The sequence below is a fragment of the Falco cherrug genome, chromosome 5, assembly GCF_023634085.1.
Source record: "Falco cherrug isolate bFalChe1 chromosome 5, bFalChe1.pri, whole genome shotgun sequence".
NCBI lineage: Eukaryota > Metazoa > Chordata > Aves > Falconiformes > Falconidae > Falco > Falco cherrug.
The window spans coordinates 34,095,714-34,123,265 of NC_073701.1; the positions used below are offsets into that span (position 1 = coordinate 34,095,714).

Below are 27,552 nucleotides of genomic sequence, written 5' to 3' on the forward strand. Positions count from 1 at the left end.
TGTAAAGCTGTGAGGAAAAGAAAATGCTTAAGAGCTGGTCAAGTCAGCTAGCCTTCATGACTTGCCTTAGCACCATACAGTGGGAAGATCAAGTTCTCAGAATGCCGTGGCAATGGCACGTAAGATTAAGTGGCTGCGATTACTGCAATGTATTCACTCCTCACTGTTCGCTGTCTTTTTTAAAAAAAAGACTATCCCATTATCTTCAAAATTGTAAAGACTTTTTTTGCGTGGCGCTGTTTGGTTTATTTTTACCTTAAATTTTGATCACCTTTCACTGAAGGAAGATACTTCATTATTATTATACAATGGGTAATTCTGCAAAGCAAAACCAGTACAACACAGAGCTGTTCATCACAAGCTTTCTAGAAATTCTAAGGTTCCTATCATCAAGACGCTGCCAATTTTCTGACACCTGTAATTGCCATTCCTTGACCTGAAACAAATTTGTTTAATACTTGGCATGCATTTGAAGTATGTACAATATTCCTCGTCAAAACAGAAGCAGCAGACACTGGATCTGTTAGCCTGTGGTTAGGCAGTGCAATTCAGTACACTCTCTTTATAGTCCTCTGAAGTTACACCAATTTAAAGCAACAAAAATCCTTGATATCTACCTTGTATGCTGCATTTTTTTGCATCTCATATGCTTTTTGGAATGACTTCTACACAATGTAGAACTTCTGCCAGCCATTTATTCTTCAGGAAGTATGGAGAAAGGCACCTAGAAATCACAGCTAGCTTTCACAGCATGCAATTTAAAAAACTGAAAGATGGGGGAGGCTGTTTGGTGGTTTTGTTTATTTTGGTGGGGCTTGTTGTTGGTTTTTTTTTTTTTGTTTTTTTTTTTTTTTACACTTTAGGGATTTACTTTCGCATTCTCTGCAGTTATGTGAGAGATTCTTCGATAACTGAATCCAAACAACAGTGGGTTGGATGGAGAAGGGAGAAACATCGTCAGTAACGTAACCTTCACCACAAATGTTTAAGCATTAGCAACTATTACCCATTAATTTCTGATTAGCTGCAAATTTTTCATCTTGAAAAAAACTGTTACATGACTTAAATCAGTAGAGAAGAAGAGACTAAACAAGGGAAAACATCAATCTCAACTTGCATAAACAAAGTTTCATCAAATGAAGTGTTTATATGATTAGATTCAGTAGACCCCAAAAGCAGCTTTAATGTGCTCAGCAGTCACACCATGCAGCTAGAAGCTATTTAGCTGAATATACTAATGCACTAGGATCAGTGGAAGGTGCCATTGTCTCCAAAACAAAAGAGCTGGAGTTGAAGAATATGCTTTATAAATCTGATTTTGCTCTGATACTTGGGAAAACGGGGGCTTACATCCAAAACTCTAATAGGTGAGAGTCAAGAAACCTTCATGGTAGATAAAGTACCACTACTTTCTATATTATCATTGATTAAGTTCTATGCAGAGTCTTGCAGCATAAAGGTTTGGCACTATCATATTCTACCTAAAGAAGAAAATCTGCCATGATCAGCATACCTGAGATTTTCAAAAAATTTAATGCATTCATCTTCATAAACACTTATAATCTGGTTGCAAGTTCAAGGTTTGTAAGGAATTGTTGCATAGAGCACTCATTACCAATTACATTCAAAGACTCCAGTTCTAAATCCTCTCTGGTAAGGCTGGTGCTACTGTCTAGTTACAAAATCAGAGCAGAATGTGAGCTGCAGAACTTCTCAGAAGAATCAAAACTTGGGGGGCAGTAAATACAGAACTTGGGCAAATCACCAACCAGTCCAATTTAGAATTGGTTTATTCTCCTAAGAAGACTGTCTGTCCTGCTTTAGTGGTTCAAATTTTGCTCAAGGATAAACAGGGGAAGAATACTTAACTCCATGATTTTATTTTACACACACACCAAAAAAAAAAAAAAAAAAAAAAAAAAAAGGAGAATGTTTCTAAATAAAGCTACTGACAGACCATGGAAAAAGTCTTCATACGTCTGAAACTCTGGCACATACAAGGTTGGGGTTTTTTTGTTGGATTCCAGAAGTTACTTATTACTCTGTGTGCGCACACACACAGTATGCCTGTGTGCAGAAATGCCTTCTTATTTGTATACTCTATACACATAAGATGTCTACACGTTAAGCTACTATGGGAAAATCCTTCTGTTGTGATACAGTGGACACACTTGGCATCTGGCTTGCATTAACACAGCTCACCAGTGAACATTTCCAACTTGTTCAGCTCTGGCTAACAAGCTCAGCCCCAGAACACCCTGTCTGCAGGGCAGCCTTCCCCTCAACCTTCTTCACAACATGCAGCCACAACTCACTGCAATGAACACAAAGCTAAACACCTAACTACATTTGTCTTACTAGGAACACCACACACTACATGCTTGTAGTTCTAGGAAAGCCTGGTCCAGTCCTATTGCCCTGGAGGAATACTTCTGAAGTGGTATGTCTTGGAAAATTCTGCAAGAAAAATCTTAAATGCAAACTAGTATTGAGCACAGAACACAAGTATTCTTGATATTAGTCTCCAACTGAACATCCTCACAAAAAGATTACTGTGCACCACACAAAAAAAAAATTGTGAATTGTCTATGGATTTGTTTTAGCTGCAGAAAGTGACATTGGTGTGGAGTGAAAAGCTGCTCAAAAAAAAAAAAAAAAATCACACAATGGGACAGAAAATGCATTCCTGGTGCAGAACGTGCAGTAAACGTGCAGCTCACCTACGAGGATACAACTGACGAATTCGGCAATAGTCCATCGGGGGAGAGGGAGGGGGAAAAAAATATAAGTGAGACATCTTTGAAGTTCTCCCACCATCACCACCACCCTTCTTTCATGTGCTGCTAACACTTGGCTGTTTTCCACCCTTTAATTTTTTTTCTACAATTTCAAAGCTTTCAGCTGATGTCCACTAGCCTATCACTCCATTCTCCAGGTTTGAGGCAGTATATATAATACCCAGGCCTAATCTATAAAAGTACAGAAGAAAGGAGACAGCTCCTCCACAGAAGGATCAGTTGTAAACTGCCTGGACTGGTTATAAGCAATACATCCATGAAAAGTTCAGCATGGGTGATCCTTCATTTATAGTGTCCCTTGCCTATGCACTTGCCCATGAATCCAACTGGTTGTGGATGAGCTTATCACCACTGTAACTCCACTGAATTCAAAGGAGTTATGACTTAGAACAGTGTTCCCTGGCTTGCAATTTTTGACAAACTTGTTTCATAGTTCACTGTCCTCCTCAGATCCCTGATAGATGTTAGTATCTAGGCTTTTATTGAGCAATACAGCTTTTAACAACATCAGCTAATATATATTTATTGTCCAAAGTCAGCACAGCAATAAAGCATCATTAAACCTAGGTCTTACCTGGTCTTTTTTGGACTTGTGTGAAGAAGCAACGTGAGCCAGATACTGAATGACCTTCTTGGTGTTCTCTGTTTTACCAGCTCCCGATTCACCTCTGTAAAGAAAATCTGCAATTCATTCACAAACAAGAAATAGGGGGACATACTCATATATCTAACCCCAAAAGGGCTACAGAGCTCCTTAACTGCACTCTGGCCATTGCGGCACCTCCCTTAAACCCAAGAAAAAACAAGTTGTACTGGCAAGCTGGTAGCAGTGTAGCTGGACTGCAGGCTAGCCCTCCGGCCGTTTGCCACCAGATGCAGGTTCCATATGCATGCACATAGGAGGGAAGGCAATAAAGAACTACGCTTTCTAGTACTTGGATACAAAGCCTGCCAAATGGCTGAAGAATAACTCGGAGGCTGCTGTACAGGTAGGGGTGAAATGTAACGAAGTGAATCCTTCAAAAGGAAACTTCCTGAGTAAGAAGAAACATACCAATTCCTTAAACAGAACTGAGGGCCAACCAATTTTGGTGTGTCTAGAAGAGAAACTGCTGATTCAAGGGTATCTGTTACTCTGTTGGCCTTATCAGTATGAATGTACTGAAACATAACAGCTGCATCAAATCTGAAGGACTTTTCCAAGCCTTTTCCATTGACAAAGCTGTATTTCTTTAGGAGTTTGAGTACAGGGACTGTTTCAAAACCTCCCTTTCTTCATCCACTTCTTAGAAAAATTATTCTGCAGAAAGGATTAAATATATATTGGAAGAAATGTAGTGGGACCTTCCTTGACTCTCCATTATTACCTGATTTACTGAGCCTACTCCCAGCACCTACAAATAAGAGTCATCCAACCAAGAATTTAAAAACACAGACTCTGACATCCAGACAAGCTGATGACTGTAAACACTCACGTGCAAAGGATGGACTGATCCTCTCGATCTAGAATAAAATTTAAAAAAGCAGTCAGACTAAGATTCTGGAATTAAACTGTGACAGAATGAAATCAACACCAAAGACAAAACCAGGAACTAGTAATCTCTGACAAGTACCTTCAGAAATATGGCCAGATAACCCCTTCTCTGACAAGAGACCCCAACCTCCCACCATATGATAAAGTATACTGGCACCATAGCAGTTTAGTTTTCTACATCCAGAAAGAACATTGTTTGCTTTACAATTTTTCCACACATCTCCCACTGACTGTTTCTTTACCACAGAGTTACAGTTTGATGTACACCTACTTGTTCTTCAGCCCCCCCTGCCCTGTTATATCGGGCCCATACTTACAAAAGTTATCAGCAGAGCAGTGGAAATGGAAGGGGGAGGGGGGAAGTGGAACAGAAACCATTACAAATCCTGAAGTGCCAAAACTTCACATCAAACGGAGGCTTTCACCCCCAAAACAAACACTGGCAGCTCAGTGAGAATTTTTTGTTATTTACTTTGTACACAATGGCCTTGAAAACTACAACACTGAGCAGCAGCCCAAGTCCTATACAGTTGGTCTGTTTGTGGCACCATCCCCAACTGTATTAACACAGCAGCTGGTAACAGCAGAAACCTTTTCTTCTTCATGTTGACATACCAGTAGACGTACTAATTCCTGTGTTCCAGTCCCAGCTGTAGGTGATAATATCTTTCCAGTTACAGAACTTATTCACCCAGCTAATCCACCACTATCTTCTCCATCTTTAACCTCCTTTCAGCTTTCACCTGCGATTCCACTTCCTCATACACAGTCCTGACTAGTCCTTCCACCATGGCTTCATCCCACTGCTCCTCCACCACTTCTGTGTGAACACTCCCCTGCTGCTGCCTTGGTTTCACTTTCCATCCACTCCTCTACCCTGTGCCCCCTTCCCTCCTCCTCCCCCAGTCTGCATCCCACTCCTCCCCTACACTACCAGGAACCAGCTGGGAGCACTGGGCGAACTGAAGAGTGCCTGTACCAGAACAACTTGTAGTCATCACAGGGGCAGTGAGACCTGTTCAGACATGGAACAGACTTGGGCACTGCAAGTCATTCAGAGGCAGTCACATGAGCTACTGGGGCACTCACAGAACAGACTGTGCCACCAAACTCAAAATTTCTGAATTATCCATTTGGCCATGGGGTTTTTTTGGTTTTGCTTGATTTTAACGGGTTTTTTGCTTAAGATCAAGACCTGAGGACTGTCAGATCATCCAATCTGAGAACCTCAGAAACACAGCAGCTAAGATTTCATCCAGTTATTGTCATTTTTTCCTTTTTTTGCATAGCCCAAATTTTGTGTTGGGATGAAGTCTAATCTCCAAAGAGCGAGAAAGCAAGCCTCAAACATCCACAAGAGTATAGAATTCACAGAATTACTCTAATTATTTCAGCAATAACTTTCATCAGTATGTTTATGGATGTGACTGTCTCCATATTTTAGCTACTGGTTTATTCCTTTCTCCAGTAGCTTAGAGAAACAAAGTGCACTCAGTATTCTCCCGTCAGAGAGTACTTAGACGATATAACTGAGTCACTATTCAAGTTGTTTTGTGCAAGATAAAGAGAATGCACTGTAATTAGGGTAGGCTTTGTAGTCAGATAGAGGTCAAGTACCTGGAAACCTATATTCTATACCCTTAAACACTGCTGCTGCAAGTGAATTTAGCATTTCAGTCCTAACGTCATGATTGCCATACCCATCAAGAAAATTCTCCTATAGACCTCTCTCTTTATAACCTGAGTTTATCTAGCCTTTGGACACATGGAATAAGGAAAGCAGGTAAACCTACCAAATTTGAGATTCTATCTTTTCTTAAATTATTCTGAAGCCAATGATGAAAATATTAGGTTCACAAGTTACAGACAGGCAACTCCTGCTCTTAAGCTTCTTTACTGGAAACTGACTGTATGCAGACGACCACAAAAAAATTAGAGGACAATCTGCTTTATTCCTGTTAATACTGTTCTCAGAAAGAGCTGATCAGCCCTGAGACTGGAAGAAAGCAAGCAGAAGAAAATCACCACTCAACATGGTTTTGATCCAGCAAACTCTTGTGTATTCAAAACCAGATACTGCAGCCTAGCACTGCATATTCATTTTTCTCCAAATGCTGAATTTTAATCATTGCCTTTAAAGATACGCATCTTTTTTGCTGAGGGACAGGCTGAGTAGATGTTAGCCAGCTCCGAAGGCCCCACCCATTCAAGGTTCCCAGTGGGTCAAGGGCTCAGCAGGGCATGCCAGCCCTCTGCATGACTGGGCACTTTGAGGGTGGATCAGGGGAATAACTAGTTACTCCTTTATGGATTGCCTAAGGAAATGTATTCTTTGGTAGCGCAACACCTGGGTGTAATTCTCTATCACAAAGCAGCTATATGAAAGGACAAAATTGTGTCTCTGAATAACACCTGACTTTTGAAAACTTGACTATAAACAAGCAGTCCACTTGTCCTAGAAAAGGTTATACACACACTCAAGGTACTACAGAGACTCTTCTAAGAAGCCAATTCAAGAGAAATAAAAAATAATTTAAAAAAAAAAAACAACTAAGAAAGGTGTTCCTTATTCCTGATAGCCAGCTCTGGTCTTAGAATTATGAGCTGGAGGTCCTCAGACAGGCATTGGAGCCCCAAGTACTTGAATAGCAGATGCCTTCCCATTCCCTCTCCTCCAGGAGAAGATCCTTATTCCAGCAAAAAGATATCAGTAAGCAGACAGATAAACCAACTGCCCAACAGAAAGAGACGATCAACATCAGGTAATACTAAGAAGCTCTTTGGCACCGAACATTTTTTGTTTGACAGATTTTGTCATATTTAGTTGAGAAGCTCTTTTTGAGCCACATTCCCCTGAGGCAAGGTAGCAACAGCACCCTGGAGTGACCTGAGAAAGTCCCAAACAGGCAAGCACAGGATTTTTTCCACACCTTAACACAAAGCAAGGTGTTGAAAGGTGCTCAGGCAGGAAAAGTAGCAGACAGTGTTCAAAATCCTCCCGGCACTACATTTTCCTCCCCCAGCATACTTTCCTGGTGGCCTGCTACAGCTGCGTTAGTCACCTCTGCTTTAAACCAGCAGGAACGTACCTGCGAGTGCAGGCAAGTCACTGGCAGCATACAGACACTGCCATAAAAGGCAACATTCCTGTTTGCAATCCGGGGGAAATTCTTTCCCAGGACTGCAATGCAGCAGTCATTGGGATAGCTGGAATTCTTCTAATTGTATACAGGCAGACAACTCAAATAATGTGTTGAGCAACAGGAAACTGGAGCCGACCAAAGGGCCAATGAGCTAACACATACAAAAGCATAACTCTTAGATACACTTCCAATTAAGAATTGCTTTAAATGCCAATATTCATTCTCCATACAATACTGATTTGTGCCATCACAAATCAGAATTCAGTTGCCCAGACAAGAGGCCAACTCCACCCCCCCCCCTTTTTTTTTTTTAAAGAATCATTCAACATGGGCGTACTGCACAATTTCAGTCAGCACTTGCCTTTACTCCTTTGTCAGTTGTGCAAGCAACATACTCAGCAAAAGAGAATGTGCTGGGTACCATAAACTCAGTTGCTTATAATAACACAATCAAGAAACGCCTGATTAAAAGAAATCCGCATCTGCTTTTCAATCCTAAACAGAGACACTTATTAAAACCAATCCAGAATAACAACTCATTAGTTAATTATAGCAACAGTTCTGTATTTCAGACCAGCTGGCAAGGGAAGCTTTTTATCTAGGTACTTCTTTAGCTCTCATCACCATAGCATTCAAGAGATTGTAAGAAGAAGCAGCCTCAAGTACCCAGAAATTCAGGAAGTAAAACATCCTTTATATTTAAGCTATACAGCAGTGTACATATTTTTATTTTTATATATATATATAATATCTCAAGATCAGTATTAATTTTAATTTTGCTATATACAATTAATTTTGCTATATAAAACCCCCATAATATCTAACTCATTCTTGACTTTCTTCAGTCCAAAAATAAAAGACTGCATTTTAGACTGCTTCCAGGACCTTCCACATACATTAAAAACTCAATTAAACCAAAATTTGTTTTCACAAGAGAGACATCTTGTACATAAAAAGTCCTCAGGCAAATACTCTACTGCAAAACAACCAATCTGAATGAATGCTGAACTGCTGTGGTCGAATATATTGGCATAATTGATAAATTAACAGACCTTCAAACTCCTGAATTTTGTTTTTAGATGTTTTGGGACAGAAGAAGAAAAAAGGTTGGGAGGCTAGAAGAGAATGTGCAATTTAAGCTCCAGATCTCAGTTACAGAACATCCTAGCAGGCCTTTATCACCCACTTCCTCTGCATGAGTGACTCCAGTTTCAAGCCTGTTCATCTCCATAAAAGGAGAAGTAATATAGCATTCACACAATGGTGACATCATCCCTCTAGCTAAGAGGAAGTGTAGCTGAAAGGCTTGGCTTGCAGTCCACTGCCTATAGCTGACTCATTAAGGCTAAAATCTTAACCATAGCTAGATGGTACCACCCACCTCCTAACCACCGAGCGTCTGGCAGAACTGAGGAGCCTGGGCCTCTAGGTTTCCATTGCTACACTGCTCCCCTAGCATCGTGGTGAATGCCTGTAGCCCAACTTAGCTGACCAAGTTGGAGTTGACCTAAAGCAAGCATTAGTCTTAAATGCATGCAAGTGCTTCAACCATGCAGTAGTTTCAGTTTCTCAGTCCCTCCTCAAACATCTCTTTCTGACCTCAACATAATCTTGCAACCAATGTCCTTCCCCCAGAGTTCTGTAACAGGAGGTGCCCCAGGCATGTGACTGTACTACTCAGAACAACCCCACTGCCATAAAATCTAATCAAATATGTTCACTGCGCTATTTCAACCTACATCCTGTTTAACCAGGATCAAAAACACTCCGGGGGAACACCAGAACAGAGCTGAGAGCCTGGTTTTGCATTGTCATTTAAGGAATGCATTATAGGTTATCAGCATTTTGAAATTTCTCTATCATTATCATCAAGTTAAAAAAAAGGCAAGAAAAAAAAAGTCAAATGAAGGACAAACACAGCATATCCAAGACAGCTCTCAACAACAGAATGTCAAGATGTAAAACAGGAGAGAGGGAAAAAAGAAGTATCACATGAGCTGGCAGGAACACTGCAGTGCCAAGATTCAATTTCGCGTTATCTAAAGCTTGGGGACAGCCATGAGGAGAAAAGTTTCATTTCAAAAAATGAAATATATCCTACTGGGTCAAATGCAAATATTTACTTCCCCAAGCCATTTCTGGACTAAAGCCCATAACCTCTAGCATTCCTTAACTGAATCTGGAGATAACAAAACAGGAAAACATGTTAGACTCTAATTTTAGGTTACACAAATGTTTATGAAGCTCTAACAGGAAAGAAAAACTGGTATACAGCCTGCAAAAGCTCAGGAAGCCCACGGTACTGAAACAGTGAACTGCATGGAAACTGACAGCAAGGGCTGAAGCATTACATAAGGGACTGCCAGAGAGCTCCTGCTCTGGTTTGCAGGAATGAAGCAAAAAGGGTGTGGTAACTACTAAAAAACAAGTGGGCAAGGGACTCTTTTAGCTCCTTGTTCTGTTGAAAACCACATTCTGAGACACAGATTTTGAGAGCTGCACTTAGAAGTCTCAAGTAATTCAAAGCATGTAAAAAATTTCTTAAGAAGATCCAAAACTACGAACCTATTTTCTTTTCATTTGTATACATTTGTATACAAACACCACCAAAATGAACATCCTCCATAATTTGTATCCAAACTTAATGCATCAGAAGTTTGAACAAATCTTGGAAACTAACTACTGAAACCACAGGCTATATTCTTTTGGGTTTCGTGGAAACAGAACGACCTTTACGTACAACTTGAAAAAGACATCTGTGCCTCTAATCTGAACAGCTCTGTCAATCAAGTTTCTCTGAATTGGTAAGCACACACAGAATACTGTATAGGAAATAAAGATGCACTTTGGGACAGCACAATATACAGCGTGACATAGCAGACCAATGCTAAGCAGCAAGCTGAGAAAGAAGACCTGAGATCATGGAAGTTAAACCAGAAGGGTTCTACTAGCTTGGAAGCCTAAGAAACAAGTAAATGTCTTAAGAATTACAAATCAAAAACTTCAAGGTCTTGTTCTATAGAAGCGGATCTAGAAGACTCTTTCTTGTGAAAATGACAACTGGGCCTGAGGTGCACATGAAGATCTACAACAGCAAGTGATCTGCCTTAAAATAGCTAACACCGTTTCCTCCCTTACTGTAACAAGACCAATAAAACCCCCACAGATCACAAAGCTACTACGCTTCAGAATTTTTTCTTTTAAGCAGCAAACCCAGAGACTACCTAACTCCCAAGTGAATACCAGCAAGGTCTGCAGACTAATCCATCAAGGTCAAGGAGGGTTTAATCACTGCACAATGATTTTAAGAGTTTTGTTCAGTGAACCATTAGGAGCCCTACACTAATATGTGTAGAAACTAGATGAGAAAGGAGTCGGGGAGTACATTCATTAGCAATGCGCTGTCTATTCCCTGTGCTACCTATCCCTTAGTTGAGGAAGTTGTGCTTTGCAGACCTGGGTAACCATACTGATCTAACATATTACAGAAGTTTCAGACACTGGCATTAAAACAGCCATCATGCTCTGGATACCAATGAAATTTCTAGCTTCTATGAATAAGTATTTCACATAGAAAATTCCCCTGTGTTCCAAAAGAGACAAGCAGGTGTTTGACAGCTTTAAAATATGTTTTCCTGAAGAGATCCTCTGAAGACTATGAATTGAGGTAAAGAATGTTCCCCTTCAGTGTACATCTCCTGCATTAGAATAATGATTTGTTTGCTCAAGACACCACTCCACTTGCAGGCACTGTGTTTCAATCAGCACCAGAAAAATAATTATTCTGAAAGGCAGTCAGACCTGAAGCTTCTGGCATCCAGGTTACACAGGGAATAGAAGCATTAAAACAAATAGTTGTTTTCGCTGGAAATGTTGCACTTTTTTCACTTCTGTGCTTGAAGCACACAAAGTCTCTCCAAGTACCATGCAGCAAAATAATGTTTTCATCTCATTTTTGAGTCTTAATGTCTTAGGTCAGAGAAAGAAGGAAAAAAGAAAACAAATTCACTTTGAACATGTTCACATGTTATTGCTTCAAGGAAATATTTCTGGTGAAATTTAACAAAAAACAATTTAACCTCTTGGAATATATAAATGCCATATGACACTTTTGTGAATGGAGTAACAAGGGTAGACACAAAAAGAGGACCAAGCTCACCCATAGTGCATCAGAATAGATGCCTGAAGAGTTAAATAGTTTCTGGATTAGCAGAGGTTGGAATAAAGCTTTCATCTTCCTTTCCCTTCCCAATTCTTTTCCTGATTAACATCCCTTTGAATAGTCTGCTTATTAGAATGCCATAAATTGACCAAAAAAAAATAATAAATTCAAGAGTCCAAATCAATTAACATGCAAGGCTTTTCCACTCTGTCAGCTTAAGAGATAATTATACCCCATGCTGACAGAAGTCAGAGTCAACAGCTGGCTGTCCTTCTCCAGATCATGAAGGATTCCGGTCTTCAGCACTCTGAAAGTAACCTAGGGAAGGCAGCCTAATCCTAAATGCCTCCGGCTCATGTGGAGCACCGGACCTTTTCATCTTCTATTCTCTGTACAGATTCCTGCCATACCACTGGCTGCTGCACCAAGCCTCCCCCACCGCTAAGCAAAACTGAGAAACTGGAATAGGAATGTTACTCTCCATCACCCCAGAGACTAGCCAGGACCAGAGACATTGACTGCAACAGCCTACTCTCCTTCAGTCCCACAGCAGACACTGGAATGATACTGTTATCCTTTGCAATAAGGAAATAAGGCAGCAAATAACCCTAAAACAATCTCTAGGGTTCTTGCTAGCACACATACACACATATGAAGCAACACACACAATTTTTTTCCAAACCTAGTTAACAGGTCAAAGCAGGCTAGTTCAAAAGCTAACTGGGAATGATACTCACATCCAACAAGTATTCCAAAAAGTCAGCAACAAGGTATCTCAAACCAAGCAAAGAGCTGGGATAAAACTCTAGACTGTCAGTACTGCTGAGAATATTGCATAGCTAGAATTATTCTGGGAAAGGTAAACACTCCAGCAGAGCTCATAGCAACTTTCCCATGCTAGGTAAACAGAGGCAAGGCTGCCGTTCTTCAGCTTTGTACACTAAAGCAATTCAAGTCTGGGGCTTCTGAGTTTTAGACATCACTCAAGCAGTGGTCAGACTGAGACACCTTCTCTTTTCAAAAGGAAAGAAAATACTTATGTAGATTAACCACTAGCTCTGAACCACCATCAGACCAGGAAAGGTTACCTGTCCCTTGTTGTAGAACTGCAGCTGTCTAGCCATCTACTGCCACATACGGCTATATCTGGCAGGGGCAAAGGACAACAAGATGCATGCACTTGCAGTTCCAAATGGTTTAACTTGCCTAGAGAGGGAAAAGGACTTTTTCAGTCCCCTTACAAAAACGCCAAAGAAACATTCTGATTCTACATAGAAAAGATTTCTTTCTGCGGAACAGTAAGTCCGGTAGGGTTAAGTCAATAGCTTGTTTAAGAAAAATGTATGTTGGTAGCTGAGCTGACAAGGAGTGGGCAAGGAAGAGAAGAAAATAATAAAGGAAGCAAAACAGTGATAAGAGGTTTATGGACAACCATGCTGCCACATATAGTATAGGTGGTGCATCTGTCCTTGTCTTTCACAGCAGGTCCAATCTTTGTCTGAGGGAATTGAAGTCCTGTATAGGTCCAGGTTCACAGATTTTTTTCCCTCTGGATACAGCATTCCTTTCAGTAACACATCAGTAGTAGTACAGCTGTATTTCTTCAAGAGCTGTCAAATCTTCAACAAATTGCCATAGGTACCCTACCACCAGTCCACTGCAGCATGTCTGTACTGATCACCCCTCACTACTCAAGGCTTTTACAAATACAGCTTCATCGATCCATCATGTTAGCTCTTCCATGTGCTCTGCATGACATCACACTTCAGCAAACTTTTTCAGCACTCTTCACACGTAAAATTTTTTTAAAGCCACCAATGAAAAGTAAGTGGAAGAAGTTTTTCTTGCTCCCTTTTCACTCTGGGCAGTAATATTGTTATAGTCCTATGCCTCGAGCTGCAAGTGGTAGTGAGGGCACTCTAAAACTGGGTGTAATTAGAATTGCAAAGCATGATTTTATTTTATCTGGCCTTTGTTCAAAAAAAGCGAGGCCAATGACAAGACCTAGGAGAGACAAACACCTTAATCATTGCTAATCAAAAAATAAAGGAGTAATCAAGTTCATACAAGCCATGCCAAATCAAACTGTCCATTATATCCTTTAAACCTTACAAAACATGCTTCTTCATATAACCCAGCTACAAACAGGAAGAAAAGCACAAAATACCTCCACACCTGAACACTCTGCAAGCATCCCAAACACAAGCACTAAATCTGTTAAAGACCTCCTCTCAGAATGGGGGATACAGGACATTCAGATCTCCAGATTTAAAAGTCCTCAAGTAACAAACAAGCAGCAGGTATTATATATGGTTCCTTCCTTCTCATTTGTATATACGGGGCAAGGGGGGAAGGTCAATCTGCTTGCTTTCTTTTATTCTACAAAAATGACCACCACACTTCGAAATGCGTGTTAGACTAATCTTGTTTCACCCAACCGGACTGTTAAGGCCGGATTTAAAATACTTTTGTTAAAAGCCTCTGTCAACCAATACATATACTCGCCCACTACAGCTATTATTCCACAGGCTCATCACTGAGAGGGAAAGTTCACTACCTCGGTTCTCCTTGCCTGCTTCTCTGAACACAGCGCATTCACAGCAGTCTGTTCTTTATGTCAAGTTTAGCCCCTGCCAGACTCTTTGTAAGGTTCTTCAATCCACTAGAGCAGAAGACAGCTATTCACCTGAACACAAATGCTGGTACCAAGTAGGTGTGAGGTGTCTGTCAGCAAGGACAGAGGGGACAACAACGCCTTTTGATAGAAGTGAATTGTTGTTCTACAGTGTTTTGACTGCAACCTTGATTTGTGATTTCAACAAGAGTCATTATCTCACTCAGCACTCACCTTGCATCATACTCCTGTAGGCTGTGTCTGTGATGGCATAGATATGAGGGGGCATCTCATGTCTCTTTTTGCCTTTGTACATCTCCACTATTTCTTCCGAGTATATGGGCAGGTTCTTGTAAGGATTGATTACCACGCAGAACAGGCCTGAGTAGGTCTGGAAAGAAAATGCCCCAGCAAATAAAGACAGGAATTAAAAATGTTGCATACTTGCACATTTTAACAGTGTATTTACTTGGAAAAACAAACCAACCAGTCCTTTTTTAAGTGTTTCTTCCAGTGATGCCATGTGGGATGCTTCCCACTAAGCAGTATTAGAATCTGAGCAACAGCTGAAGTCATATCAATTTGACTAGTACTCAACATTTCCAGGCATGCACAGAGCATCAACTGACACATTAGTCACACTGATATCAAACTGGCCTGCTCCCTGTCCACGAGGATTGGCTTTTCTTCCTTTCAAAGTTCCTATATTCAAGTGAAGTGTCTATTTCATTATATGAGGTAGGTGCTCAGCTCCCAGAAACATGCGTATTATTATGTTCTGCCTCATTTCTTGGATTTATCCAGTAACTGATCAGCTACAACATAATAAAGCTTCAAGCCAAAATAGTTACTAAAAGAAAAATAAGACCAGTATACAACACCTTAGAGGTCTTCTAGGCCACTGGACTCGCCTGAATCCAGTGTTGACCCTGCTCTGAACAGGAGGCTGGATTAGACGGCCTCCCAAAGATCCTTCCAGCCTGAACACTTCCATGATTTATAACGTAACATATATGTTTTCTAATGTATAACTAAAACTAGATTCAAAACTGTAAGGTCATTAATGTAATACAGTTCTGAACTTGTTAGTATAGAGAACAATTCCAAAGCATCCCATGCTCAAAAAGTCAACAAGATTTGCCAAAGTTCACTTTAATTCATCTCAAACTGTTAAATCATTGATGTGTGACAGCAAACCTTGATTTCTCAATTGGTTTCCACTGAGTTAACTTTTACAGTTCTAATGGAAGACAATTGTCAAAATACTTCTAGTGGAAATATTAAGCTTCTTAAAAGGAAACAAAATATCTTTGAGATCTCCATACCTGAAAAAAAACAACCCTAACCAACATTTTACTTGCAAAGGGAATAGGAGGAGCAGAGGATTCTTAGATATTTCCTAGATATTCTAAGAATAGCACTCCAAGCCTTGCTCCTAGACTTTAGAGCTACCCTAGTTCCCTGTCCATTTTAGTGGCAGCTGTTTGAAACATCTGGAGAATAACAGCTTTCTACAGGAATTTGCAATGCTACCAGCAGACAATTGCAAAGACCAGTACATTTGACAATTTATTTCTCTTGCTACCATCTCTTCTATTGTTTGCTCAGTGAAGGGTACTTCGGAGTGGTGAAGAGTTCTTCACAATGAACACAGAGTACTTAATCAGATTTAGCCTCTTTAGCTAGATAAAGGTAAGGATTAGACTACAGTGATTAGAAGGGTGAAAATAGCATCTACTACACATAAGTTGTCTTATATCCAAATTTTTTATATGCTGGCTTAGCATTAAGTAATTAGCCCACTCTTATATGCAGCAGATTCAGATACAGTCTTCACCTTATGTCCTACAGAAAGCAAAATTTTTACAGGTATTTAAGGTTCCTTTTCCATAGTGCAGTATAAACCATCAGGATATGTTTCCAGATGTACTTTTTTTTAAAAAAAAAAAAAAAATTTGAAGAATATTTGAATAGCTTACAGAGAATACTAAATCTCTTTCCAAAGTGGGAAACTATGAAAGTTGGCTAAAAATCTTTTAGCGTAGGACTTCTAAAGTTCCAGGAAACTAAGCTTCAGTGAGACATTCAGTCAGGCTAAGTTTGAGGTAGTGCTTGAAGGAACAGTTTAAGGATTTTGCAGAAACTGACTTGGCAAGGCTAGTTCCTTTTGCCTTAGCCTTAGTTCTCCATCATGACAGACCACACTTCTACAGCACAGAATAGCAGCTGAAAGACTGGGTTGTGCTTTTCTGACCTTTGACTACACTAGTGGAAGACAGAGTAGGACAAAGAGGTAGAAGGAGTAGACTCAAGAGTAGCATGATCACAGTACCTTGTTCTTACACTGGTACAGAAGTAATTGACATTGGAGTCAACTGAGATGTTAAAATAAAAGCTGTAATTTTATCAGAATTCTAGAAAACAAGTGAACAGAACCCTCTAGGCTGCCAGTTCCAACTGTCTGCATTAGCAACCATCTTGCCTCAAATCCCATGGTAGCAGCAACATGCACACAATAATCAAAAGAAGGTGCCCTATACAGCCCCTGGTGTCTGTTCATCCCCCCCAAAACTGTAACTCATGCCACAGACTGAACTTTTCTCTCCTTTGAAGATGTTAATAAAGCTAAATGCCTGTTTGCTGCTTTAGGGGGATTAGAAAGAAGTGAGAGCAAAAGAAAAGTGATAGCAAGTACTGTATTCCACAAGGAACGTAATGTTTTCTAGTCTGTATTTGTTTGACTTTTTATGGCCATGTTTGCTGACAAACTAGAATTGTTGCTTTTCAGTTAAGAATAGTGTAAATGTCTGAAGCTGGACTGAAGCAGTCTTACAGATAAGCACATCAATTTAGAAAATAGAAGACATTAATTTCAATTGGAGCAACAAAGCCATGAAACAGGTATGCAGGAAGAAGCCATCACCTTCTTCCAGTATTCTGGTTGCCAGGAGAAATACCTAAGGGAATTTTCCTTACAGTATAATGATCTCAGACAGATGTGTGAGGTGATATTTTTGTCTAATAAAGAGAGGCAACTAATCATGGCTGAGACAGGCAACTGAGCAAGACCATCATGTCACAACTGCTGGCCAAGCACACTGACAAGAGTTTTAAGTAGGAAGCAAGTCAAATTATATTGAGCAGAAGCTGCCACCACAGAGAAGACAAGAGTCATATTCATCTTATTAAAGTACAAATAAAGACTTATATGCATAAATCCCTGAACTGAAACCAAGGCTGCAGTTGAAAGGCTAATCTATTATAAGCGTAGCTGGCTTGGAAATCTGTAGTTTGTTTCAGACATTACTATCTCAAAACAGAATTCTGGCATTACCTTTTGCTAACTATTTCAAGTGACACACAGGCCAAACTGGAACTAGTTTTATTTTTCTAACTGCTAAACTAGCTCTGAAGAGCTGAAAGGACCGTCTGCAGCATGGCACAAAGCAACATCAGAGTTTATTTTCCAGCAATTGTTAACTTCAATGAAATAACTGGAACATGTAAGGTTGAGGTTTGAGTTTCACACTGAATACAAACAAAGGCAGTTCAGGTAAGCAACAGAGAAGCTGAAAATGATCTTCTGACAAAGCATTAAGAATAGAAAGGGTTAATATGAAAGTCAGTCAAGTCACCACAGTGCAGAAGTAATCAGCCCATGCAAACAGTAAATTGGTGTCAGACTCAAGCTCTTAGTTCCTGAAATGTTTAACACTACCCGCTCAAAGTCTGTCTGCACCCGCCATAAGACTTCCCCTTCTTTTTTATAGGATGGGCAGACAGAAAAATGAAGTTAAAAAAAAATAAAAGCGTGCCACAAAAACACACAGTGCTGCTGGCAAAGAAGAAAGGACAAGAGCAGAACTAAATTATGCTTATGATCTTTCCAGAAAGATTTTTGCTAGAGATACATTGCGTGTATTCTTTTTCTTCAAGAGGATTAATGATCAGCTAACAGCCACTCCAATGAAAGTATTTTAAGCCTTCACATTAATCTCCTGACTTGCCAAGAACTGCTGACAGGTAAGATCAGTCCATTTCACAAGTGCACAGAAACACAGTTTTGGCAAAACTAAGATTCTGTAATAAAGAATGACTATGCTAGGTTTATTTGGGTGAAGGGTGTGTGGATTTTTTAATACTTCTTGCAATCCAATTAGAAGAACTCAATTTATTTCAGTCACAGACTATGTTTGAAATTTCAGAGGATACCTTGCAAGATATGTGAAACAGTCCATTATGTAGCGTGCAACAGACTTCAAGATGCCATTGAATTATTTTCAACTTATTACATAACCTAGCAATGTTTCCTGTTCTAAAAATGTTACACATGATCTTGAACATCCTATGTCATCTCAATAACAAAATTCTTCCCTCTGAGAATAGACTTTGACCGATAGCCAAAGGAGCTACTGACAACACAGAATAATTAACTACATCAACCTCCAACTGCATTACATCTCAAAATTTTTGTCATTAGACAGTGGGAGTCAGACTAAATTTATATCCACTTTGCATCCTTCAGTTGTTCCCTGGTAATTTCTGTATGCCTTCACGCCACTCCAGAAGAGCAGCGGTCACAGCAATAGCCAGAGTCAGAGTTCCTAGCTTGTATTCATGCTCCTTAACTTAGAAGGTTCACAAAAGGTTCTATTCAAGATGCATAGCTAGGGTAAATTCCTGCTACGAGGTGTCTTAGATACCACCAGTTCCTGTTAGGGCAGAAGAGATCATCTATGGTTTGCCAAATAAGATGACTACATAAAAGACTATATCCCCATGGGTATGACGAAGTAGAGAGCATACAAAAAAAACCCCAAACATACAGATAGATACTGCACAGATTTTTTACTTACATTGTCTTCTCCATATGACAAGAGAGGCAGCTTTTGGGGTCTGGCAGCATAACATGCAGGGGAGGGGAAATCTACACAGATTTTCTCCAAGGACTGTATTAATATACATGTTTTTATATTAAATTTATTCTTTCATACAATTTATTTTAATAGATTTCCTAATCTACTGTGAAGATTTCATAGTGCCTAAAAATACTGAACATCTAGCATTTTCTACATCCCTCAGGATTCCATCTCAGACTGTCCCATTTTAATTCTGTAAGCAGAGGCTAGTCTGAGAATAAATAAACCAAGAAACACTAGTTCACGTTTTAACCAGTCATTACACCCAAATTTTACATTACCACTGAGTTTAATCATTCATTCCATGCCTGCAGAGTATTAATAAAGCAGAGGCTATCATGACCAACACCTGCTGGCTAAACAGAGGCCACATGAAGAGGAAAATCAGAAGGGAACTGAAGAACCAGGTCAAGGTTCCAAATTCTCCTTCCCCACCTTTCCCTGTTTACTGCTTTTAGTATTCAGTGAAGTAGCTGCTGCATGCTTAATTGGGTGTGACCGTTGGTCCCACAAATGGTATCTTTGTCATTTCCACAGCAATAAGAAGCAGGAATCTCTGCTCTGGTCCATTCTGGTGGAAAGAAAAGGAAATACTTCCTATCTGTAAGCACATGCAGGCACATATGTGCCTTCTCTAGTAAGGCACTTTCAGATCTAGAATTTTTGTAACAAAAAATGTTTGGCACTAGCATCCTTTCCCACTGAAGCTCCAGACATGGAAAAATGCAATTCAGATGTTAGGTATATTAGAACTGTGTTTTTATTGTTATTTGGTTCAGTTCAGATCAGACTCCCTGTTTACCACTTTCCAACTGCTCTCACTTCTTGCTAAAAGTAAAATGGCATTCAAAACATCCTGCAAACAAAGACCTTAAAATGTTAAAGACAAATTTACCACAGCATTCCTTGAAAGTTTCAACATGAACTAGAGGGGGACTGGCATAGTTTAGCGAAAACATTTTAAGCAGAAGGAAGAAGCTAAGTCGCATGAGAGTTGCATGTAGGGGCAATGAAAGGTTAACATACATATTTTAGAAGCAAAGTGATTACACTAAGTTCACATACTATGTAAGCAAGAGCTCTCACCTCAATAGACAAGATTACTTACATAGATCAGTCCTGAGTAGTATCTCTCCTTTAAGTTGTGAAGCACAGAAGCCTCATTCAGGCATGTCAGCTCCGCCATATCTTCCACTTTAGAGAATTTGGGGGGGTTCATCTTCTGGATGTCATCCTTATTTACTTTCACCTTCTTCCCATTCTCTGCCAGTTCCACGATGGCTTCATCTCCTACTTCTTCCTTCAGGCTAGCTGCCTCAAACCCATTCTTCTCTGAGGGAACCCATACCAACTTCTTAGCTGCCCAGTCAGCCTGAGTCAGAGGGTTATTAATGATGTTTTTGTCCACATAAAGGTACTTATCTGCATCTCTTTGCGACATTGTGTTTTAGAATTGGGGACCTGTGAAAAGAAGTGGGGGAGAGATATTTTTAAAGCTTCAAGATGCCTTGAAAATTCCTAAAGGCAGACAGGCACACGCTAAGTACTCTGAGTCCCTGGTCATCACAGCATGCCTCCTCCTCGTTTAGTTTCATGTCAGTAAGCACTGGTAAGTTGTCAAACTTCCAATAAGGTCAAGGTTTTGCTTGCCAAGAGGATGAAGAAAACCAAACTAGCAAGCAGTTTAAAAAAAAAAACAAAACTGCAATCCAACAACACACTGACCGTTAAGTATTTGGAAGATGTTATTTGGCAGAAAGAACACATTAAAGTGGCAAGCATCAAACACTTTGTAAGATGCGCCAATACCCATAGCATCAGATGCTATATCAGTAACGTTCAGGTCAAGATTAGCCCTTCACTGCTCTACTTAGTAGAGATATTAGCTCAGGAATATAATCATAACTGTTTAATCAACACTTTTACCTCCTGTGTTCTTCTTCTGATAAGCTATGAATCAAATACCACAACTTCTTCCAAATGCCATATACCAGTCCAGACAATACATAAGACATGCTCTACTTCTAAAAGACATCATCAATAATGAAGACACCAGTTAAGACCAACATCAGATATTTCCTATCACCAGCTTAGTAGCATCATCCAGCCCACCAGTCTGAATCTTTTTTTCTAGACAACGGTCAGTAGCAGAATACCTCCAAGACACTAACAGAATAAACCGGTGGTCAGGAAATTTAACAGCCAAAAATCCTCTATTGGGATCCTTCTACGAAGCTATGGTCGGGTAGAGGAGAAAGTATCACTCCTCAAAATGGAGATTTAGGCAGTATGCTCCAAAAATGGCACCCTAGATTTAGTGTTTCATCAAAACCATAATGCTACTGCCAGGGATTTTCCAGTTTATAAGGCAGCAATTTTATTGGTGCCATTCAGAAATCCTTTCAATCAGAAGAAAGGACTGCATACGTCAAGGCTCATTAACCACGTAACAGCAGCCTCTTTACAAGGTCCCATAAACATTACTTCTTGAATCCTTCCTCACAAAGATACCAGTGTCCTCAATATATTTTTTTCATAGCTTGCATAGAAGCTAGAGCTCTCTACCACCAAAAGAAAAGGAAATGAAAACATCAATATTCACATCATGGAAGGCTGTCAGGATCTACAGGGATCACTTTTCTACAGAACGTACTCGTATTTACAAACCAGCCTGCAAATCAAATAAGTGAAGTCTGACTATAGATACCACAAACAAAAAGGTACTGAGAGCAGGACAGAAGCAGTTCAACTTACAAAATATGCCTGAGAGCAACAATAGTTGTTGAGTCCCAGCATTAGCAAGCAGTGAATGAAGCCAGAAAAACATTAGCTATAATAACGACGGGCACAAATACCCACACCATTAATTTGTAAGCATGTAGGGAAATGCCCTTCAACAAATCTATCACTGTAGGTGGTACACAACTTTGAGCCAGAGACTGTATGGATAGCTGTATATTCACAGTCAAAAACTCTTTAGCTAAGAAAGAGAAAATTACTCTATAAATAATAATATCCTTTAGCTTGAGCATAAAATCTTTGCCTTAAGCCTTACAGGATATGCCAAGCAGCTATGCCACACTTTACCTCACCTTTCCTTCCCCACTGGGTTGCTGACACTTCCACTTCAATCACCGCAATGGTGATTCTCAGAGCAATTCCTCCTCCCTAGCTTTTCATACTTTTATTGAAAAATCCAGATTTTAATGGGTACACAATGAAGAGATTTGTTGCAGATAAGATGTAGTAATCAAAAGGCTGACATGAAAAACTTGAGCTGTCAAGAGAGCTCCAAGATCATGCCACAACAGCTAGCCTGACAGAGTATGTAGGAAATAGAGAAGACTAACAATTCAACAGAAGATATTGCAATTCCATGACACTGCAGCGTAGCATCTGCAGGTTGTGGTCAAAGGGTTAAAAAAAAGGGAGTGGAGGGAAGAGGGGGGAAGAATATTCAATTGTGTCCAGAGCTGTATCAGGTTTGGCAAGGCAACAGCTGTGCTCTGCCCTCCATTACAGAGTTTCCTGCCTATGCAACTCCCAGAATCTAACCAGTTGCCTTTTTTGGCTATAATCAGGCAGGACACAGAGGCAGTATGCTTCAGCTAAATTCAGTTTCATCATTTCCTGATGAATCCTAAGTAACCAGCCATCTGAAGTGTCCTACATTACAGTGAAACATATTCCTCACTTCCTTACTGTTAAGAGTACATGCATTCAATCCGCCTTGGAGATTTATTCTGGGATAAAGACTAATTCTTTTTGGATAAGAAATACTTAAGACCACAAGAAATCTTTCAAGGGGTATCCCCAGCCAGTTCTAGATCTGAAGAGAACTAAGGAAAGAAGATAGCTGCAGAGAGGTTAAATGCCTCGTAGGAAGAGAACCCTGAATTATCTCGCATACAGCAAGACTGCATTCTTCATCCAGTAAGGGATCATTCTATAGCATCTATCCCTTTTTATTTGGAAAACAACAACTTTCACAGTAAGAAGAGAAATAGCCTAACATAGCTACTCTAAAATCTCAAACATTTAAGTTTTTTATGCCAGTACTACCAAACAGTGAGGCGATTCAAAGATGGTCTGCATCTCAAACTTTAAACAGACTTGAAAATTACTCTGTTGCATGGCGATAATAGGGCTGTGCGCTGCTGCCATCTTAAACTAGTTTTCATACTCTCCAGAACAGAATCATCAGGTACTAGAACTAAAAAGCTGGAGAATCATGCTAAGATAACATAGCATTAGTGCTATTCTCGAGGCTGACTTCTAACCCACAGGGCCTCTAAACTAGCAATACCACAAACCAACCATTAATTTGCCTTCTCCACAAGAACAGTACCAGAGGAATCAGATTCAGCAAGTTCCATCTCTCAGCCTCCAAAACTTATCTTCCTAGCTTATGCTGCATGTCACTGGGCATTTCTAAAAACCCCTTAAGTGGTCAAGGAAGTAAGCCCAGTAAGCTCTTGCAGCCTTACAGCAATCCTAACAAATGCAAGTCATGACCATTTTAGAAACAAATTAGGAAGCAATTTGTTTGCCTAGTAGTTTGCATTTTGGGTGTAGATAATTATGTGAGGTAAGGACATTTATCTTTACATGACTATTGTGTAACTGCCAGATGAGAATACCGTTAACAATATTCTTTTTGATGCAACACCAGTCTACAGGTAAGACGACCAAAAAATAGAGAAGGAAGACACACCATCCTTATTTTGATTTTAAATGCCTCCTTCCTAGTATTGTTTCCAAAAATGAAATACTGCAGTCACTTCCCTGTTAACCCAGTATGCTCCCTTTTTGTGGTTCACAGCAGTCTGAGAACAGGCTGGTCAAACATTGCTTGTTTTCCATTATTTCAGGCACCAAGACACTCTTTTGCCATTTAACTACATAGTTGTCACAAAGATGCCATATAGTTAGAGGTGGAGGCAAGGCAATCTCTACAGTCATGAACAGAATGGGACCCAGATATTAATATGCAGTCCAATACTAAAAAAAAAAAATCCAAGAACCCTTTACATACATATTTCCCTGCAGATTCTTTTGCGATTAATGAATTAAACACTGGCTTTAAGCTAGGATGCTATATATTCCCATTGAACTAGGCAGAACTACCCCAAACCCTCATTTGAATACAATCATATGGACAGAAGTTTGCCTTCGCCTCCTACAATTTCATACCCTTAAGACTTGAATTATGAGCCACTTTGCACACTCCTCTCCCTACTTAAAGCATCAAGTGCTTCCCAAAAACCTGGACACAAACACCTTGTCTGGATTGGAAAAGCCTAAAAGCTGACTCTGCTATATGGTCCCTTCCTTTCAATTACAGTGTTTTGCAACTACTAAAAGCATAGAACATTATCTGTTTATAATTTTCCAGAAATATTTGTATTATTCCCCCCCCATGTTTATTCTGTCAGCAGCCACAGAATTGCTTCTGGGACTGAGCCACTGCTCAGTAAATTGAGCTTGGGCTATGCTAAACTATCGAGCTAAGAGCTGAAGTAGAAATAGAATATTCAGAAGAGCATTAATGGCAAAAGTTTAAGCATCACACTTACTAACAAGTATTAGAGCACTAGCTAGGCAGAGAAAGCACTTCTAGTTCTGAGTTATCTGAACCACCATTAAAAAAGTAAGGATCTCCAGACTGTTCTTTTTAGGCTTCAGTCTCTTTATTAGCAAAAATGCATTATTGCATTGGAATAGACCGCTTTAATCACAAACCATTTCCCTACTTTAATGAATTATGAGAAGTTTGTGAAATACTGGGCTATAGATAGCCAGATACGTGTACTGTATACTTTCTGATTCAGATCACTATTTCAGAACTTCACTAGAAGACGGAGCCTGAATGAAAGGGGACGTATGTCAATAAAGTTTTCTTCTGCTTCATATCTACTAGTAAGGCACTGTTATAAAAACTTTCTGTGATTGCACATGAAATGATCCCCCCTCATGGTTTGTCTAGTGGCTTTTATACTAGCAGTGCAAGAGGAACTGCCATAAAGATCAGGGTGACAAAAAGAATGAAAATAGCATACACATTTAGACTAAGTTAATTTCCCTTTGTTCATACAGTTCACATTTTAAAAGTATTTCTGGGACACAATTCTCATGCCATTTTCCAAAGGGGCTTACCTTTAGCAAGTGGTGAGAGAATGCAGCACAAGACAAAAGGCCTTTCACAGACCAATAGGAATGTACACCATTTCTACAGCATGACAAGACTTTTACACTAGAAACTACTTTTACACTAGCACTACCAGTCACTTACAGTCCCATTTCAGCTACAACTAAATTGTCCTCAGTGAAGAAACTTGATTCTTTGTTAATACACAGCATTTAAAAAATAATCTGACTTTGAGAAGAAGCTAATGATTCAAACTAAGTCTGGTCAGTAACATTCCTATGATGGGAATCCTTGTTAAGTGTACAATCCAAACAGCTAATACTTGCATTATATTTGCAAACTCAACTATTTCACTCTCTCCAGCCAGCTGAATACAGTTCATCAAACCAACAGAAACAGTTGCATTAAGCGCAGCTAGAAAGCACAGTAAGTAGACTTTAGTGGCCAGACTGCCTACAGTGACCATGAACTGACAACATTAAAAACCAAAAACCTAACCCACCAAAAAAACCTCGCTACAATTCCCTTGTATTCACTAAGAAACTGTTCAGATCTCATCTGTTTAGGACATAACTAGGCTGACACTTCACAGCTCCATGTGCCAGGATGTTTATGGGAAAGAAAACTGCGAAGTTTGTTAGCACAAACTGCTCCAGCTTCTGACACCTATATAAAAACTGAAGTCTGAATCACTAAGGGTGAGAAATTAATCCCGGGGGGTGGGGGTGGGGGAAAGGGAGAAATGGCAGGGGAAAAGCTGGCAGGAAGCTGAACTGATGGACTGACTGGTTGTAGCTGCTTGTTTCTCAGTACATTGTGACACACCAGTACTTTATGCTGAACTAAAGAATCATGAATTTCAGTTATTCCACTAGAGAATACAACCACCAGTCAAGTACACGAGTTTGCAATTAATACTCCCCCATAGATAGCCCCTCGGAGCAGAAGGCATTCAGCTACACTTACCCTTTTTGTTCAGAACACTGTGCTGCCACACAGATCCATTTCTTCTAGTTCAGCTTTATTTGGGATTCATAATGATTGCTGTTAGGCTTACTGTAGTTCACTGCTTTCCTCTCTAGTCACAGGCTGATGTACAAAATACATTGTTGAAAGATTTATTTCACAACTGGAATGCAGATTGCTGGCAATTACTGTTGCATATTCAGTTTGACTGTAGTGCTGCCCAGACTTGCCAGATACCATGTTTACTACTGTAAGTTAAACTCAAGGTAGAGCACTAAAGTGCCCTCTCTGTATGCACAGGGCTCCAAAAATCAAGGAGGACTCTAATATGTAAATGATACCTGTGTTACACAAAAGTAATCTACCAACCAGACTACATGTAAGACACACCAAACAAGTTGAAGGAAATTCTGTATCTTCCAGGTGACCTAGAGGTACTTAGCACGCATCCTCAGCACAAGAAACATGGAATAAACGTTTCTCAGTTTCTGCATAGCCAGCTCTCATCAGCCGTCAGGCACCACTTCCCGGTACATGTGAAGCAGCACTTGTATATTCTACTGTAACAGCTGACAAAGGAGGTATGCTCTGTGAAAACCTGAGACTTTCCATCACAAACTGCAAAGGCCAAAAAGCCACATACAAGTAATACACTGTCCTTACATGCCACTTAGCAGTCACCTTTTCTCTCCACTGGGTTCAAATGAACGGCAAGATTTTGGAGAACAGAAGCTACAAGCACAGCACACGCAGAAGCAACGTAAATTAATGCCAAGCTGAAGAGGCTAGTTTTGGGTAGTAAAGTGTGAAAATGGCATAGTGCAGCCTTCACCACAGGCTATACAAGAACAGAAATGATCCTGGGTAACTGCACTGCACACCATAAAGAAATTAACCCGTGCAGATTATGGGCAAATATGGCCAGGCATTGCTTCCCCAAGTTAATGCTAGGGAGGGTATGCGTGACCCTATTTTAATTACACCTTCTCAGTTCAGTGAGACACAAAGACACATTACCATGTAACATGGCACCAATGAAGTTAATCAGTTCTGTGAAGCCTGTGCACATTGTTTAAACACACCAAACACTGGTTTAGGGAGGGGGAGGGTAGCCTTCTGTTGATTTCAAGTCCAGTCTTTAGCATGACAAAGCTAGGCTGGCTGCCACCCAACCCCATTCACTTTGAATAAATATTCAACGTTTACAATCCTGCATAATACACTTTCTGCAACTGTTGTTTCTCATTAGTGCGTGTACAGTACATGCC

At 40.0% G+C, this 27,552-nt stretch overlaps 1 protein-coding gene across 3 annotated transcripts in view; it reads right to left on the reverse strand.

The window, feature by feature from the left end:
- Nucleotides 1-27,552, reverse strand: part of MYH9 (myosin heavy chain 9) — a 74,415-nt gene that overhangs the window by 37,744 nt on the left and 9,119 nt on the right. For all 3 annotated transcript variants that reach the window (XM_055710833.1, XM_055710834.1, XM_055710835.1), the window contains exons 2-5: nt 20,279-20,631; nt 14,486-14,642; nt 4,274-4,301; nt 3,373-3,466 (exon numbers count right to left, since the gene is read on the reverse strand). In XM_055710833.1, the coding sequence (XP_055566808.1) occupies nt 3,373-3,466; nt 4,274-4,301; nt 14,486-14,642; nt 20,279-20,611 (612 nt within the window). In that variant the 5' untranslated portion in view covers nt 20,612-20,631. The remainder of the gene's footprint in view (nt 1-3,372; nt 3,467-4,273; nt 4,302-14,485; nt 14,643-20,278; nt 20,632-27,552) is intronic.